This window comes from Botryllus schlosseri, chromosome 5 (genome assembly GCF_051294905.1).
Source record: "Botryllus schlosseri isolate E-star chromosome 5, Bs_hap1, whole genome shotgun sequence".
NCBI classification, from domain to species: domain Eukaryota; kingdom Metazoa; phylum Chordata; class Ascidiacea; order Stolidobranchia; family Styelidae; genus Botryllus; species Botryllus schlosseri.
Genome location: NC_137240.1, coordinates 2,490,677 through 2,511,054, shown reverse-complemented (window position 1 = coordinate 2,511,054; position 20,378 = coordinate 2,490,677). Strand labels below are relative to the sequence as shown.

Below are 20,378 nucleotides of genomic sequence, written 5' to 3'. Positions count from 1 at the left end.
GGCGACAAAAGAGGTGGCATGTGTCGGAAGGCGAGGAGATATGTCAGGTCGTGGTTCGGTAAACTTAAGGGCTGACTATAGTATTGAGTCAGTAGAAATTGTCGGTATTTCGACTTGAATGTGAACACTGGACATGCTCGACGACCGTTGGTTTGATTACAAACTGCTTACTGGTGACGAGAGAGAGATGATATTCTTTTTCGCCTGCACCATCGAGATGCTTTGACGATGGAGTTGCGAGAGAGAGAGAGAGAGAATTCTTTTATTCGTCAACCATGAAATACAGTATAGGCAATGTCCACAAACATTCACGTCCAATAGTATACATTTTTTATATTTTCCTAACCATATTTAACATGGTATAGACTGGGAGACCGGAGATGACCGAAGTCTTCTAGGCCGGAGTCACCCAAGTATATTGGCAGTATAAATAATACTATGAATCAATTTCTTCTCTCAGTCGAGTAGCACAGCAAAGAGTAACGAAATAAACAAAACTAAATATAAGACAGTGTCAACACTAGTGAAGGACGGTTATCATTGTTAACAGTGTGATCAGAAAATAACAATTTGACCCATGTACACAGTGGTAATATTATTGTAGCATATAAATGAAACAAAACAACATCACTGTGGTCATGAGATATGTTCTACTGATTTCCAGTAAATTCGGTCCTCGGTAAATTCGGCCAGTGAATTCGGCCCTTGGTCACTTCAGCCCTCGGTAAATTCGGCCCACGGTAAATTCGGCCCTCGGTAAATTCGGCCCCCGATAAATTCGGCCAGGGCCAGGGTAACAATAACAGTTACAATAACATTACCAAACCTTAACCCTAAACTAACCCTAACCTAATCCTAACCCCCCTAACCTAACTCCAATCCTAACCTAACCCTAATCCTCACCCGAACCCTAACCTAACCCTAATCATAACCCTAATCCTGACCCTAACCTCCTAGATCTACCGATCGAGAAGCCGGGCGCATAACCAGTACACTAAATCTAAAATCTGTTCTCTTATCTTGACTGTGTCGAGTAAGTGTCACTGAAATGAAATGCGTCGCATGTCGGAAATTTCGCGAAGGGTCAAGAACTGGGACGTGTCGCAGATATAGATTACTGGAATGGAAACTTTCATGAAAATCTTTCAGCTGTAGTTCGAATTGAGTAAAACTGAGGAAAACGATTGCTGCGGACATGTCTTTCACGCGTCTGACTTGAGACCACACCTGTGAGAGCAGTGCCGCTATGTTAAGTATCCTTATGGTCTGATTTGCCATTTAGTAAAGTTTATAGTTAACCCAGCACTGTCGGTAATAGAGTCATATGACGGATCATTATTCTCTTACACCCGATAATGGTCCAAATCTTTTTATTCGTAAAAGATGAGCGCGAGCTCTTGTTAAAACTGACCATGTCAATTTACAGCCGTCCAAAACTTGTTAAACCAGCCGAATAATAACAAGAACCCTATCTGCAGTAATTGCAGTTACATATAGTTACACAGATATAGGTAATCGAACAAACTGCGGTGCTATGCCGAGCACTGGTATAGAAAATATGGCCGCAACGTATAAAGCTTCGAAACATATGCACTATGCAGCAATGTTAATTATCTTATCAATATTAGAGACACATTTAGGAAAGAACTGCCATGTTCTACGATTTGAATATGAACTTTTATTGAGTTTAGTTGGAATTGAGTCAAATTTGTTTTGCATCGACTTTGAAGACAGCTCAACAATTTCATGGAGTTGGCAGAAAAATTTGAATTTTTTTGTCAATTTTCCCTAATAAATTAAAAATTTTAATTGGATCTGCGGAGTCCTATACTTGTTAGAATTGAACCAAATTTGGTGTGCAGCGTTTTTTAGGGTAACCTGACAATTTAATAAGTGAATGGCTGGAATCCGAAAAAAAAAGTTATTTTTGAACAGCCCTGACGACACCATTCGTGTAACATACACGCCCATTGTACAAATTCGCCCCTCTCGCACCACCATTTGGCAGCAAACGACTTCGCTGAAAAATCATATTTCATGTATTTCATCACCACGCGCCAGCAGTTAAGAAAGCAACTTATAAAAGCAATGAGTTTCAAGCATAAATAAGTATTTTGAAATAAAAATTATATGACTAGATTGAAGAAATGAAACTTGCAATAATAATAACTATTCGAAAAGAAATCGGAATGAGCAGAGAGCTATTATCGTGTATATAGTTCATTTCAACGATAAGTTGACGTAAAACACGCGACACTTTTCTTTTTTTGTTGAGGTAGAAGTCCTGTACGTTGGCAACCATGGCTCGATTAAATCGGCGACACGGTTGCGCGACTTTGACGACATCTCGCTCCGAGATGGTGATGATGTCATAATCATCACAATATCGTGCAGCACGCCTGTAATTTCTCCCGTCGCTTCTTGCCTTTCGACTTTTTCTGCTTCGTGTTCGGGTCTAGAGTCATTATTCTTCCCTTTTCTTGTTCTAAAAGCTTTTGAAACAGCTCCCTCACATTATGGTTGTTTTTCGCCGAGGTCTCGATGAACGGGCAGTTCCAAGAACGGGCGACGCACTCGCCTTCTTTCGACGGCACGCTGCGAGACGTCTCGTCACATTTATTTCCCACCAGGATGATAGGTACGTCTGGAAAGGACTTTTTTGTGGATTTGATCTGCAAAGAAAAATTCAAGTTTAGCCTACATTAAACACTGTAGGCCTGATGTGAACGGATTATAATTCTCGTTGTCTGATTAGTGCAAAATAGCTGATAATCTAATCTATAGATCAAATTTGTGAAGTGTTACTATGCTTTCAATTCAATTCTACTCCAATTCTGTGTTTCCTGATAGTTCTACAGTTGTAGGGTATGGTGGGAAATGAGCCAATAAGCTTGTTGTACAGACATTTGCCATTCTCGTGCTTATGAGAACGAACTCTGGTGTACGGCCGTAAACCAAACTTTACGCTGATTGGTCGAGAGACAATGGCCATAGAAACGGCGCAGCAACGAAGGACGCTGCTTTTACCCAAGCCTTGTGGCACTTCAATGTATTTCTATAGCCGTGTAGACTGTATAAAAACGACAAGATTACAGTGAAATGTTCATTTCTTCATCAATAATAGAATTACGAAAGGAAATAAAATATTTAGCAACACATACTAAAATATAATGCCGAAATACTGCTGTGTTTATAAATGCAGTGCCACCAATGGCAATGAACTTAGGAAGAACAGATCCTTCCATTCCTTTCCTTCCGGCGCAAAGGACAGGAAGGATTGGGAATGCAGAGTAATAAGGCATGACTTCAAGCCTACTTCCACAAGCATCATTTGCGCCTACCACTTTTGCAAGGATTTTGCCGCTAGTGCATTAGATACACCAATTCAGTTTAGAAAATCACGTCTAAAGAGAGGTGCGATTCCCAGTCACAATCTCCGTGGTGAAGCACAAGATACACACGGCTATAGGAATCCATCGTAATGCCAACTAGGCTATCTTAGGTAAATGCAGCGTCCTCCGTTGCTGCGCCGTTTCTATGGCCATTGTCTCTCGACCAATCAGCGTAAAGTTTGGTTTGCGGCCGTATGATATGGACTGAACTTGACATTTGTTGCATTTCTTTCTAATTCGGAAATTAATCAATTTCCAAGTTTCTGCGAATTCAATAATTCAAATTCAAGCCTAATTTGGAAAAAAATATGTAGTTATAATTCTGGGTCTAATCTAATGTGAATAATAAAACGAAATTTGTCTCGTTGTGTAGCCCTGTGAATGTAAGGAGTTAGTAACGAAGCATTTTACTTTTCGAAGTTTTATATAAGTAGGAGCAGTCACCCTTCTACTTGAAAAGTGTCTGTTAAACTAGTTACCTCGATTACGTTGAAAAGTTGAAAGTAGTTTAGTGATGTTCATCACTGTAATTTTTGATTATTATATAGTTTCTAAAAGTGCAACTATTTTAGGGTCGTTAATGATTTTGTGCGAGTCGCGAATATGCATCTTGTAATTTCGACAGTAGCCATCACCGATTAACTGCTAGAATTATGCAAAACCTCGACCAAATTCAATTTTAATAATACTCAATGAAGTACTTTTTAGAGCTTTCATTACCTACTTTCGCTTGAAGCAGTTTTGACACGCCTTGGAAATCGTTACTTGTAATTTGAGTAATCATTTACGGAGTTACTTCTACCTGTGCTTGAGTGGCAACGCATAATAATTTTCAAACCTCTGATAGTGAGTGAGTCAGGTACATGCAGACTAAAGTAACCATGCACCGAAAAATAGTAAGCCTGTGGATGACGCAATAAAAAACTCACCTGTTCATAGATTGGCATAAGGTCCGCGAGCGATTGCTTTGACGTAATCGAATACACCAGTACAAAGGCGCTGCCTTGGACGATCGACAGTCGGACCATGGCCGGGAAAGGATGGGTCCCGGTGGTGTCAGTGATTTGTAGTTTGCAGACGTTGTTGTTGCAGTTGATCAGCTGTTAAAAAAAGTCACGTAAAGAAACAGTGCAAAATAGCATATAAAATAGCATTAGCTGTACAAAGGCCTACTGTTGAATAGTATATTCATATTGAAATGAATCCGGATATTTTCGGCTGACACTAGTCAGGGGTAATCGTCAGCAACCAGTAGAGAATTGACGGAGATATCGTACATTATGTCATTGTGTAAGAGCATACTAATTACGGATCTCTCGATGTTACTAGAGAGCAGATTGCTTTTATCTTCTTGGGAAGGTAACTAATTTCTACGGAACGAATGGTCAGAGTCAACCATCAAGATTACACCGGACCTCGATCTGACGTATCAACATCGTCTATCAATCGACACATACGTCATTGATTCTCCTCGCCAGACGTTTTATATTATCCCTTATTTGTTTCCATCCACTGTGCATGCCTCTTATTTACATCGCCTAGGCCCAGGTGGGAATCTGATTTCAAAGATTACTCTGAGTCGTTTCGACACCTTCCTATCTTTTCATTGTATCGCAATATTGTGATGTTTTGATCTGATAAAATTGTTAATTAAATGCCGAACAATTCAACGACATATGATTTCATAGACGTTAGTTTAAGTTGTCATCAAGTTTACATAAGATGTAAGTAGCAAAATCTTGGCTGATTACTGACTTTACAATATCGATAACCTACAGAAATTACGCCGTGAAACTGCTGTGATTCTGTCAATTAAATGTGGAACTTTTATACGTGGTTTTGCAAAAACGATTTCTACTGTTTGCGTCAGATTGCTTGCAACGTTGGCATAAAATGCCCTAACTAAACATTAAAACATTAAACATTAAAATGAGGCTTGGAAAATATAAAACTTGCGGTATTCCGCTTACATGTTGAGGCTTGAAAAATATAAAACTTGTGGTATTATATTAAACAACATAAAATACACCCTCTTATCTTTCAATTATATCGCAATCTTGTGGTGTTTTATTTTGATGAATATTTCAGTAAACTGGTTGACATGGCTGTCATACTGCAATTTCCCTAGTAGCGCACACGAGAATGCTGTCGTTGCGAAAAGTTGCGGTTGTTTTTCCGATGAGATTTACTATCTCCTTAAGCGTTTCTCTATATGCTATGATAGCTGTGACATTTGTACTTCAGAATTCGCAAATCTGCGAACGCCTAGCAATAAATTTAATGACAAACATACAGCTATATCGAACTTTCAAGACCGCGGGGAAAACGACTGTATCCATTGCCGCCCAGATGAAGCAATAACGCAATTTCAAAGATGAGATATTGGTCGAATAGCCAATGCAAGACGACGTTAACAATATACGTTAAGAAAGTATAATTCAAGTCCATTTTACAAATTTTGAGATCCATTTTTCAAACTTTGACATAACAAGTTTTAGTAAAACCTTCGTTTTTTCGGCCACATTTTGGCCATGTTTATGTTTGTAAAGTTCTTTCAAATTCAACCGGGTCAAAACATGGTTGGAAAAAACTAATAACTTTACAAAGACCTAATTCTCTCAAAATGTCCACAGGGCCGAATGCTGATCGTTGCACTCGATTTTGTTTAGTCAAGTTTTTTTTAAATAATTTCAAAACACCGCAAGGTTACGACTATCGCTGGACCGCTAGTAATGGCGTGGCGGCACGACATTGATATTTATCTGTTATGGGTGGACCCTGTACCTGTACATGTACATACCTGTACCCTGTACATGTACATTGTACATTGTACATGTAAAGACTTATGCACTTTGGGCGTGTATGCTCTAGTGATGAGGTGAGTGTTGTCAGCAAACAGTGTGGAGAGGAGGTTTCCAAGATGTCATTTACATATAAAGTGGAAAGGAACTGGACAACTGCCGAACCTTGTGGTACACCAAAGGTAATCAGGCGAGGACAAGGAGTTAAAGACGCCATGTCGCTAATGTCCACGTACACATTTACACAGCTATATGCTTCATTCGAACGGAAGAACTTGTGCATACGCTAGTAAATAGAGACCCAATGTATACATCCAATACACTGCGACGCCATGGTTTCGGGATGTAAATACGATTCGCTGGTGTGGCATGACTCATGGTCATCTGAATGAATTATTGAATTACACAGGAACAGCCAGAACACGTCCGGATTCTGTAGGACTAAGTCGTATGATGAGCTAACATAAAAACATCGATGCTCCACAACATATTGATTCATTAATTTGGCGGCACATTTCAAATGTAATTTAAGGTCTTTGTCGCCGCGTGCTACCGTGACTCCTTCATGAATTATTCCCGATAACTGCTCAAGTGCTGATTCATTATAATCATTTCATATGGAAAGTACGCCTATGCTGTCTATGTGATGTCGAATGAATTGATATGTAGATTAATGTGTACATCAAGTTTGATTGTTGCTGAAGTGTTTTGTTCGAGAGTTCAGATCTAAGTCACAGTCACACGGCGCTTAGGCTGAGCGTGACTCATCCCCCTTGATTCTGCCGGTGATGTTATCATCTCGATTATTCTGTGTCGCTTCAGGAATTCCCTGTTTTCGTGACCCTTTTACAACCTCTACATCCCGTGTTATCAAGTTATTCATCGCGTATTACGGGAAGTGTTGTTGTCACAAGCAAGGCATTTGTCGGCGTATAACAGACATATAAAATCCTTTCGAGAAACATACTATGTTCTTCCCAATTAGTTGCAGACGATCACCCCCAACGAATGTCTGCCAAACAATATTGGGGTTTATTTCAATACGAATATATATTATTCCATTGTATATTGAAGTTGTGTACCGCCAATATAGTGTCTATACCATATTTATCGAAATTCATGTAAATCATGGACGGCAAATCCAAACAAACCCAGGTCACCGAACTAGAATTGTCGAAGACGTCTGCCTCTGTGACGCGTAATACGCTTAATACGTCATTAAATCACGCTACGGTGTGGTACAAATATCGTCGATGCTCGGATTGAAATTGCTTAGTTTGATTTACCATTTTATTCCAATTATCCGCAGTCAATTTTTGTGAATCCCTCGACAGCGTTAGAATTTCGGCTATATGGGAAGACAAATATTTGAAAGTCGGCATCTATTACCGCTTATGTTGGTTTAGACGTCGTCCGCGTTGCTAGCAATGCCAGTGTCTGGTGTCGAAACGGACCACCTTGCGGCAATATGTGAATATATCGTGTATTTCTCAGAAACCGACTGTATATAATATTTATATTTCACGGCAATTTCGACTTAAATATGATTTGGTAAGGAATATCAACATTTACCTATACCAACGAGCCTTATACGGGAAATGGTCATTGGTCTGTTCTGTCGGAAATGGTAGCGCACATTTCTAGATCAAAGACGACACAAAACTCGCTACTCCCCTCGTCCTTTTATTGAGATTTTCGATGGATCAAAACACCACAAGACTGCGATACAATGAAAAGATTGGAAGGTGACGAAACGACTTGGATTAGTCTTCAAATCAGACACCTGGGCCTATAGGGTGTGGTGTGTAAAGAGGCATGCATTTTCAATTGATGTTGTATTCCATATTTTTCATGCAACGAGTCCCTAGACAAGTCAAGCTATTCAGAAAAGGTGACTCGAGTCGTTCCAAATCTGTTTGCAGGACATTCGTCAATGTATAACGGGGACCAATCGCACTCATGTGATATGCAAGGATTTCGACGGCATCAAAATTACGCGTAGGAATAGACTGTTGGGACATCAAATACCATACCCTATATATAGCATTATAATTATTGCTATCTTTACAAAATCGTAGCGAATCTCTTGCGCGTTGCCAGCTACATTCACAGGCTATAGTTTTCTCAATTTCATTGCATTTTAACAAGTAGGTCCCAAACGGTAGGTCAAGGGAGTCACTTCTCGACACGAAAACACTTTATCTGCCATGCAGACCTGGGCAACTAGATAATTCTAGTTGTATAATTTGACCAACTTGAGCGAAATTCCGGTATAATCTAATTCTAATCTATTTATAGAAACGTTTCTTATGCTCGAATTTTATTCCTAATCTTAATTTCTGGTTTTCTTGAAAATGCTACAGGAGAGCTGTATGGTGGGAAAAGAACCAAGCTCGGTGCACAGACATTTGCCATTATCAACTCTGATTTTCGTTATACTTCTTTCCAAGTTTTTTCGAGTTCTGTAATTCTGTTTTTCGAAAATGCTCGTCAGCTGATTCACATTGTTTGGTCATACTATTTGTACAGGCGCTAGTTCCGGGACTGAAGTGTCGGGGGATCATTTACTGTTGTCATTCTCTAGTATGCGATGCTCTTGACTTAAATGTCTAAGCGTGAAATGCAATGGTCAACAGATTTACAGAGGAGGTCAGAAACTAACAACCTCTTCTTTTTCGGAGTACTCGAGCAGATTTGGCCTCACTTACTGAAGTTGCTAAGATTTTAGACAATGTTCACTTCTACGTGACAGTTTCAACTTGGCCTAAGAATACTTACTCTTCACTCGGAATCCGCTACTTATACACGTGTAGCCTACTTGAGCAGAGATTTACCACGTTGCGTCTTTCTACTTGACATTTTAAAGTTTTTTAGGCAAAACTAAGCCTGGAATACATACTGTTTACTTAATGGGAAATCGCTGCGAACGCGAATGGAAATTTACGGCGCTTCGGCTTGTAATTAAGTACCAACGAGGACTGCTTTGTCCTCATCACTTACAACGAACAAACCTACCATTCTATCATCCCCTATCACCACGTGCCAACGTAAAGGCGTTATTGATTATACCCGCGAGCCTACGTCAGTTCAAAGTTCGGATTACGTCCAACCCATTATATCAATCTCATACTCGGCCTAATCACTTTTTAACGTCACGGCTGCCAACCTGCCTTGCATTATTCAGAACGCTTGTCGACAAACAGTAGCAGTCGCGTCCAACAATCCATTAGCATCATCATAAACGCATCGACCGCGTTTCGTAGATGAGGGCATGGATGCCGGTACACGTTGTCTTTATACTGACCAAAATTATTGGCAATATAGTCGCCTACGTCATCCAGTTCTTAGCGGACAAATGGATGTTATACGTAGGAGACCGTAAGCTGGCGACACCATATTAGGATCGCAATATGTTTCGCAACCCAGTTTTCTCAATGTTCCCGAGGCCCTGCAGTACTACTGTTAAATTTTTGCCATCAGATTGTATAACTCCAAGAGTTACATCATACGCGGGCATTGGCTTAGTTGTGGTTAAAGCCTTTCAAGCGACATTGGCAAATATAGTAATCTTTGTTGAAACTACAACAATTAAACTTTATTTATTTATAAGATCTGCCAGCCACAAAGACGAAGAACACTAATACAATTGCACTCATAATGCTAATCAGGCCGTGGCTAATCAGCGCGAAAGTGATCACATTTTTAGGCGTCATTCATCAAACTATGACGAAACATACCCCTTTATTACGTAATGCATATGCGTGCATAAAGCCTTCGGTAAACTCACATTAGTTAGTTCGAATTATAGCATATATCATTTTGCATTATTGATGACATCAGTACTATGCCAATGAAAATCAAACTAGGCAATTTGTATTACCGATACGCGAATTTTCATGATAATCGATAGATCACCCTTACCTTTTCGTATGTGTCTTGAATCGTAGGGTCGTAAGTTTCTTTAAAGGTCCCTTTTATAAATCTCATAACCAAAGAGCTTTTGCCAACTGCGGCCGCTCCGAACACGGCCACTTGATAGTCGTTACTCTGCTCGGGCATGCTACGTAAACTGTGCGATAGCGCTGGGTTCTGAGAAATACAAAAACAAACTGCCATTTTCGTAAAACATGGGCGATTAACTTTTTTCCAGTGTACCAAATATCAGAATGATACGCATGAAAACGATCATTGCTCACTGCGCGGTTCAACCATCGATTTTTAATACCTCGACTTCAACTACCACTGCTATACTGTCACGTTTACTGATATGTTTTTTTTAATCCTACAGAACTGTAGCCTATAGTGCGAAACGAGTCAAGCATGCTGTATGGAATTTTAATATTCTCATCATGCTTATGAGAATGGGCTCAGACATTCAAAAAGTTGAGTTCATATCAAGTCGAAGTTTTCACGAATTCAGCAATATTCTAGTTGCCCAGTCCAGGTCTCAAACCATACATAACTGTATGCGAAGCTATTTCCTCGAGACAAATCGCACTATACAACGACATATATTACAAATGTCGCGGCCTTGAATGTGTGTCTATACTGGCCCTATTTTAAGATCTTCTTGCACACATATCGCCTTATCAATCGACCTTAAGTCTGCGAAGCAGTGTGACTTCAGTTGTGACTGCATTCCCGATTTAAATCGGACTACATTCCCGATTTAAATCGGACTAACGAAAGATTTGTTGGCGTATGGCCGTGGCACAAGAACACAAATAAATCCGCGATCAAAAAGCCATCGTCAACATTGATTCTGAGATCATAGAACACCTTCCTCGTGAAATCGGGACCGTTTATGATAGCGAACAGATGTTTTACGAGCGTCACGGGCGCAGCACCGAATCTGCGGAGGTCTCCAAAATTAGCACAAATATACAGCAGATTTGTCCGTAGAATATTATAGAAATATTTCTCCCAATGCAGCCCCACGGAGCGATGTCATTGTCCATTACATGTTATGTGCAAACGCGCGTGAGTATTTGTAACAAACTGCGAGCAGATTCTACTAGATAAATACTACATAGTCTGCGCTCGAGATTACTGTACGAGGGTCGGACTACAGACATATCTATTTCGCCTATCATTTCTATCCACTGTACAGTGTGCATGTGCATGCCTCTTATGTTCATCGCCCAGACCCAAGTGGGTGTCTGATTCCAAAGACTACTCCAAGACGTTTCGGCACTTCATATCTTTTCATCGTATCGCAGTCTTATGGTATTTTGAATTAAAATTATTAATGAACATATACTGATGTTCTCGCCCAAGGCGAGTGTCTGATTGAAAGACTACTCCAAGAGGTTTTGACTCCCTGCTGTGTTTTCATTTTATGGCAATCTTAAGGTGTTAATATATTAATAAAACAGAAAACTGCATGAATCGTCGGTAGGTCTCCAGCAGCCGCAAAGCACTGGAGATTTTTATATATTCTCTCGTAACGACACCTTCATTTTATTCTTTACGGCGCCGCAGCACAATTACCTAGCTAAACCATACGTATACAAACTGGGACAGGTATAGCTTACGATGTCTTCGGCACAGCGGACACTAACTGACTGTTGACAGATAATTCGCTAGCGATCTTTAAAAGCCTTACTATGTATTTGTTCTAATCATATGATCAAATCCGAAAGAGCTATATATCTTACAATATAATTCATACCCATACGACTATATGATATAGCACACCAATACACGCCTGTTGCTTCCGACGCTGTAGTGGCGACTATCATACGAGTTCTGACCTCGGCATTGACGCTCGCTTATAAAGGAGAGAAAAAATTCCGTCGGGAGTTTTTACTCGATAACAAAATGCGCGACCTGACCCGTGATCGGTGAAATCCCGGCTTATGCCATGGGACGGATCGAATTGTTCAACTAATTTTGTTGACCTTACGGATGCGATACTCTTACTTGGTTTGCGCTGGCTTGGGTTGAACCCATACATTTAATCTGCACGACCAATAATGTAAATGCTCAACAGATTCGACGCTTCCCTCAAGACCAATGCCGAAGGTTATGCATTTTATGCAAGTATGATTGCATAACTTTCCCTTTGTGTCGATATCGATTAAGCGCAATTAGCGTAGCATACGAGCCTTCTCCTCTGAGACGTTCCCAATATTACATCCGTCAACAGCGTGCGCGTTTAATGAACTTGTTCATTTCGACCGAAATCTGTGATTAGAATCTCGGTTAAACTGCTGAAGGTCATCGATGTGGGAGATTAGGATTTATCGACATCGCATTCTCGAGGAAAGAATGTTACATTTGCCATTATAAAATATCATAATAGCAATATAATTGAAGGAACATTCACATAAACTACAACAGCGACCATTCGGAAATGTATTGACGGTAACAATGCTATCCTCGGCCGTTCTTTGTATGGCTACAACAGAAATCAATACACAACGGTATGCTGGTGCTAAAAGTAGTAGTGACGTTGCTACTATACCAATGATTTGGTGATGTCACAACATCGTTGACGTAGGTAAAATCAAATCGATTTTGGGCGTATTGTTTTGTTAACATTCGATTAGACAAGTCTATAGTCGCCTAATTAGAATAATTACAACAAAATTTCGGTAATATAATTTTGATTCGATTTGTGAAATGCTTCTACGCACTTATTTTAATTAAAACTAGTCTATCGTTTACATGAAAATGCTATCAACGAGAATTGAGTTCTAGTCTAATTTGGAAAAAACCTGTGTAGCTATAATTCGAATTCTAGTTTGGGGAAAATGTACAACTATAACTATACGTCTAATTCCACTAACTCATTTCCGGACGATCTCATATTCACGCGAAGTTGGAAAACTGCTCAATATTCATGCACAACATGTGCATGTGCATTGTGCATATCAGTGTTGAAGGCATTTGGCGAGCGCTTAAGCACGATAAATGATTCTTGACAAGTGCAGAGTGCAGAGTTCGAGAACCCGGATCAGACCGCAGTGAAGACGTTTAGTCACCGTCGCTGTAGTGATCCTCATCAATCTTTAATGCTGCCATATCTCAATAGCTATTTGACTTGTGCCCGCCGTGATGGCCAACGAGTTGAATTTCCCTTGAGACCGAATCAAACGCGTACTTGGGAGCAGTCAAACAGATTTGAGCAATCATTTGTCGCAGGTCGCGAGAAATGATGGCACGTGTGACATTGTGAAGACGCTATCGCGAATTGAAAACGCTGTAGGCCTACCAGTCAGCGCTCGAGATTATCGAACTGATATATCGACCTCGCCTTCCATCAATGCCACCTCATTATTTCGCTTGTCCTTATATGTTATCGTCTAAACTTTTCATTCAATGTGTATATGTGCACATTGTGCAGTTCATGCCTCTTCTTTACATCGCCTAGCTGTGTGTCTTATTTCAAAGACTTCTCCAAGTCATTTCGACACCTGGCTATCTTTTCATTGTATCACAATCTTGAGGTGTATTGATCTAATAAAATTATCAGATGAAATTGTTATTAGTATAAACTGAACAGTGAACACTGAACAGTGAACACTGAACAGTGAACAGTGAACATGCATCGTGTATGAAACACCTTTACACGTGCAAGAGGTAATGGCGAGCCAGGTTGTCAACCATGAATTACAGTATAGCCAATGTTCACAAACATTCACGTCCGATAGTACGACAGTTGAGCATGCGATATATGAGCATGTGACTTTATAACCCCACAGCTAACCCCAAATTGACCCTTACCCTAACTTTAACCCAAATCCCAAGTTTCGCATGCTCATAATTATAGTCACACTTGGACAACTAGATAATTCTAGTTTTCTTTTAAACTAATTGAAGCGAAATGCCGGTAATCAAATTATACTATAATTTATGAATGTTTATATGCTTAAATTTTAATTATAATCAAGTTTTTGGTTAACATGAAAATGCTACGGGATAACTGTGACGTGCGAAGGGAATCAAGCTTGGTGCATACATTTGACATTGTTGTGCTTATTAGAATGAACTCTTATTCGATATGGACTGAATTTGATTTTGCTGTATTTCTTTTTAATTCCAAGTGTTTGCGAATTCAGCAATTATAATTTTAATGTAATAGGGAAAAGCTGAACAATTTTCAGTTATCAAACTCAGTAAACAATAGGCTCCATGGGCTCCGTAGAGTAATTTCAAAAATACGACATGGGGGCATCAGCTGTTCTCACTGGAATCTGCAACTCTTCAACATATACAGCTGGTAGTGAGAAAAGTGCGTTTATTATCGCTGCATGTGGGGCAAACGTCTTCAAATATAGAAACCAGGTCCTTTGGAACAGTTGAATTGTCGATGGCTTTAATTATTGTCGTCATGATGGAGGCATTTTGTTATTTGGGTATTGTGGCGTCATACCTATCACTTATTGGAATCCATACGGTAAAGATTGTCACAAATTGTCGTCATTGACTCGCTAATGTCAACCGAGTATGCATCATTCTCGGGGTCTACGGAATATATACAATAAAACAGCGTTCACAAAGACCTTGTTTGATGAAGATCAAGCGTATTTGCCTAAGGAATTCCGCCTCTGTAACCAATACACACAATGCGCGATGCGAAATCACTACGGCACGGAATGACGGCTATCGTCATAAAAATATTAGCTTATATATATCGCGGCAAAACAATGTGTGTATGTGTGTCCTTCAGTCGCTATCGTTCTACGAGGCATGAAATGTTACACGTCAAAAATCCACCTGCGTGTTGTTGGACATAGATACACTTTAGTTGTGCAATAGCGATTATTCGGACATAGACACACTTTAGTTGTGCAATAGCGATTATTCGGACACTACAGATTGCTAACTTTCAGTGTTTTCCTTTCATGTTTATTATCGTCATCAGGAATCGAACATGTCTGAAGATGGGAGCCATAGGTGGGCGCATCAAGATATTTTGGTATTTTTTGACCATACCTATTTCATTTAACTTTGTGGCTTCATATAAATATCATTCCCATTTCCACTGACATGTGCAGCTTTGAAATACATGTTTTGGATGCTGTGATTGAAATTTCAAGGCGGAAAAATGGAACGAAACTATAATGCTCGTTGATAATACAGCTCTCAGTGAAATAATGGTGTATGAAACCAGTAATAGTTGATTCGGAAACATTGTTCCCTAGTCGGCAGATGTGAAGATGGCTGAGAGCTAGTATCTACGTTCTATGAAAATCTATTGTCGTTATGCGGTTTGCATGATATTGATTCAACGAAGCTACTATGGCGCAAACAAGATTTAGATGTCAATTTGAATTAGAGAGCATTTTTAAAACGGGGAATTCAAACGCGGAATTGTTATTGTTCTACGAATAGGCCGAGGCGGAGAAATACCAATTTCAAGAAACGTTGTCTATATATGATGCTATATCGGTAACCTCAGATTTGGATTTCCGAGTCATAATGATGTCCCAAGTGTGATTTCGATACGTCACTGACCGCGCGAGCGTCAGTATTCACACGCACGCCATAGCTCCGCCCTTAGTGTCTGGAGCGTCTCTATTTATAGCCACGCACATGCTCTACGTAATCACGCAACGCAATCATTAAATATTGATAAGATAATTTCAATCAAACCGAGCAGAAAGGCTCCTTCGCCCCATCCAAATTTTCTGGTGTTTTGTTACTTTAATCGTGCTCGGTAAGTCACAACGGATTAGTAACTTTATCGTTTAGCAAATTTGGATCCAACCCAAATGTTCTACAGCCCCGCCTAAACTTGCCTTCTGACTACGGTTATGAGCATAGCGGCATAGGGCTCCGGCTATATACCTAAGGTTATTGCATTTAAAACAAAACTCAATTTGAAACAAACATGTTTAAAACAGGGCCCTTGTTTAAAACATGTTTTTATTGTTTTTTATGTTTTTTTTATTGAGCCATGACGTCACGAATATTCAATTGTGACGCCATAGTGGACTGACATTGACAATTGAAAATATAGGGTAAATATAGCTCCTTTGACGAAATATCTGCGTACTATAGCTGTTGAACCGACTATTTCGAGAGTTCCAACCATATCCCATGTCGCATACGTCGGCTATCGGGTGGTGATCGTCCGTAGGCTCATACAACATGTTTTTGGAAAGTATTTACACCAGAGGTGTCAAACATACGGCCCACGGACCGCATCCGCCAAACGTTTTCATCTGGCCCGCGAAGCAATACTCAGAAAATTGAAAAGTTCTTATATTATCCAACACCTGTGTAAGAAATGTTCAAGTTTTTTTTTAATAGTAGATATAGGCCTACCGTACATCAGTTGAACAATCCCCCAAGACAGCAAATGTCGAGCATCTTCAATTTCCGTGGCCACATAATATAGCCACCGACTCGGCGATATTGACAGCCAATTTCGAGAAGAAAACTTACAATGAGTTCAGGGTTTTATGGGAAAATGGAACAAAAAGTAGAAATTCACAGAAGCAAAAACGCCATTGCGTAACCCGTTATAGGCAGTACGTCTGTGGCTATTGTTAAATCTTTTGTATTCCTCACAACGCATGCATCGGGCTAACGCACGATCACGGCTAAAGCAAGGTGGACATAGAAGTATGCCAATTCCATTGTTCGCGAATAAAGGTGTTCCTGGTTGATGCAATGAAACCCACTATGATCCGTGGCGCAATGTAGGCCTAATATATACTATTATGATAATTATCTATATATGTTTTGCAGTAAAGTACAAGTGAAAAGCAAGGACATGAGATATAATGGAAACATCGCCTTATCCGGCCCGCGGCCGATATGAGGGTTTGAATCCGGCCCGCGACGCCATTTGAGTTTGACACCCCTGATCTACGTAGTTGACGATTTACTAACTACGTTTTTTAGTATCTCTAATCTAGTTCTACCTGTGGATTTTTAAAATAGAGTAGTTCTAGTTCTAGTTTCGTATTTTTAAAAGTGATCAGTTCTAGTTGCGGATTTTGAAAGGTAGTTCAAGTTGTAGTTCTAGGTGCGTCATTTGAAAAGTGAGTAGTTTTATTTGCAGATTTTGGAAAGTGAATAGTTTTAGTTCTAGTGCCAGTTGCGGATTTTGAAAGGTATAGTTTGAGTTGTAGTTGCAGTTCTTGATACGCATTTTGAAAAGTGAGTTTTAGTTCTAGTTGCGGATTTTGAAAATCCTGTAGTTGTAGAAGACTGATGGCAATAGTTAGAAGTTGCTTCTTGAACATCTGCGACGCATGAAAAGAAAGATCCAAATTGAAATCTTCATCAATCCAGACCCAAGGCAGGTAAACCACTTCTCCAAACAGGCAGGCATGTAGTTGTATGAAAACGAGTCGTCAATTATAGTTAGTTACGCGGCGAAATATCTTAATTTTATTTTGCCTACGCCAATGATCACCGGTTGCATTCTCGTATGGTCAAGACGCACGATATATACAATGTGAAACACAGGGCGATGTAATGAACAGATAGTGGCTGCCATCAATCGCGGACAATTATGTTCAATTGTTCAATCACAGATCACACTTTTACTCACGATATCAATCTCCGAAGATCGCTTCAATCTTTGTTTCTGAAACGTCTGTAGAGTTGGCAGGGATGCGCTTCTTGCGTGTGCCATAGCGCCAGCTTGCGTACTATTCTCAGTGTTCCGAATTACAACTATTTCTAAGGCCTTCGAGTTACATAAAAATCGAAGGAGAGACTTCTGTGAGATGGTTCTATATATAATATATACAAGAATATGGCTGTAACATCACAAACTTGTATCGCTTACCCGTCTCGAATTGAGGATTATTTGGCCCGTTAGATAGATCTTAACAGCAGTGCTTCGGAATAGAGACTATAGAATTATAGAATCTTTCGACGATGGCAATGTGAAGCTGGTATTCACGCTTCACGCATACGTGACGCTATCTACAGTTGGGCAGCTAGAAAATTGTCAGCCTTTCCCAAATTATACTCGAATTTGAATTATAGCTACACATTTATTTCCAAATTAGACCATTATCGGAAATATAGCAAACAGTTTTTAAGGATTGCATTGAAATTATCGCAATTATTCCAAGTTAAATTACTGAATTCGTGAAAAATTGAGCATTAAATAAATTTCAGTTCATTCCCATAAGCAAGGCAATGACATATGTTTGTACAGCAAGCTTCGACCGTTTAGCACTGTATAGTTCTACTGCAGCATTTTCAGGAAAACCAGAAATTAGATTAGAATTAAAATTTAGGCATAGGAAGATTTCACAAATTAGACTACAATTACATTTCCGGTAATTTGCTCTATAGTGCAATTACACTTATCTAGTTGCCCGAGCCTGATCCGTATAATCAAATGCCCGCTATCTACCGAGTAACGAAGAGCTCCATACTCCACTATACCTCGAGCAGGCCTATTTGTTGAACTTCGATGAACATACCATATAAGTTTAGAAGTAGAACGCCTGGATAATAAAAAGAAGTCCGTGCGTGTGCATGTATCCTGTTAAATTTACCCGAATACGAGTGTCTACAGATCGAAATAAATATAACTACCTGAGTATGCTGGATAATATACAGCATACAATACACACGTCTAGCTTTGAATCCATATGCGACGCGTACACTCTGCGCCTGAAATATCCAACGAAACACCAGAAACGACAAATTTAGGCTGATTATAGGCGAATCGATACTCAAAGATATATACAAAATATTAACGCAAAGCTTCACCCAAAGATGGATTCAAGCGCTGGTGACGCACCTCCAATATACTTATACATCGCACATTTGATATTCCTGACACGATCAGTGGGAGCCTCAGTGTGATCTGAAGTTGCGTCTGTAGTGACAATACAGCTAATTTGCCATCATACAGGTAAAATTGTAGTAGTAATACAATCACCTATCGGGCTTGTTACCTATGTGAGGCAAATGTCATATACTCTGCAGCGATGGCATATCGTCTGTGGTAACTACAGCTCGCATAAACACAACAAAACGTTCGTTTCAAAGACATCGTAATTCATAAATCCTATCTAATCTCCATTCACTATACGGAAGCCCTTACATCCCGCACAATTGAAGTGATCGTGGCCGCGCCTCGCAGACTCCATTTGACTGCCAAAGCCGTTGGATCGGCGCATGGCAATAGTATTCACAAAAATGATTACCGCTCACGCTATACCCTGATTACCCTGAACAGCAATCAGCCCGTAACTCTGACAGCTCAGTAAATGTTGTAAGGGGGTCTGAAGAAAGATGATTGACGGTCTTAAAATTATGCAATCGTAATGCGTACCAACGAAATACATATGGCCTCTCTATTGATAAGGTATTTGAAATGCCTATAAAGTTGATCGGTAACGTATCTTATCATATGACAGTTCAGCACGTTTAGTCAATGATATTTCTGTATTGTCGTTTACACTACGACACACTTCTTCACTTCGCCCGCGAGCACGAGCATGTAAAGGCCGTAATGTGATTGCAAATAAATTGTAATCTACACAATATACATTGATTAACTTGTAATAGCACAAATCGAATATCGTGCGGCTTTCAAGCACTCCAAGCAAAGACGGACAGAGATCAGAAATGCAATCTCTTTAGATAATTCTGGTTATCTCATTAGGCTAATTGGAGTGAAATGCCGATAATGTAATTATTATATAATTTTTTGAATGGTTCTTTACTCTAATTCTATTTGACTAATCTAATTTAATTTCTAGTTTTCCTAAAAATGCTACACGGGAACTGTGTGGTGCGAAACGAGCAAAGCTTGCTGTACCAGTGTACAGACGTTTGTCATACTCGTGTTGATGACAATGAACCCTAATTTGATACAACTAAACTTGATTCAATTTCCAAGTTTACGCGAATCCAGTAATCCCAATTCTGATCTAATTTGAAGAAAATATACAGTGGACATATAATTCTAATTCTAATCCCATTTGGAAAAGCTGAGCATATAGGGATAAATTTGTTTTGGTTCTGTGGTGTAAATCAATCTACCGATACGAAACAGTGATTATTTCGGAATTATAATCCCACTGATTTCACTCTTATATTGTCACATTCTTTCTAAATATTGCATACTTTTAAAATTGTTTCAAGTGAACCGATCTCAAACACGAACGAAACCAGATTTCTTCCTCCATTTTTAATAGTTACAACTTATTAGGAGCGACGGTACAGACATGATTATTACTCAAACAAAAACAAA

General features: G+C 39.6%; 1 protein-coding gene across 1 annotated transcript; it reads right to left on the bottom strand.

Annotated features, from left to right (window-relative positions):
• Positions 1-2,021: 2,021 nt before the first annotated feature.
• On the bottom strand, positions 2,022-17,907 carry LOC145438610 (GTP-binding protein Di-Ras2-like). Its single transcript, XM_080315949.1, has 4 exons — positions 17,706-17,907; positions 10,115-10,282; positions 4,322-4,492; positions 2,022-2,672 (listed from the first exon to the last, which is right to left on the bottom strand). Exons 1-4 carry the CDS (start codon positions 17,787-17,789, stop codon positions 2,379-2,381), a joined length of 717 nt encoding a protein of 238 aa, XP_080172075.1. The 5' UTR covers positions 17,790-17,907; the 3' UTR covers positions 2,022-2,378.
• Positions 17,908-20,378: the final 2,471 nt, after the last annotated feature.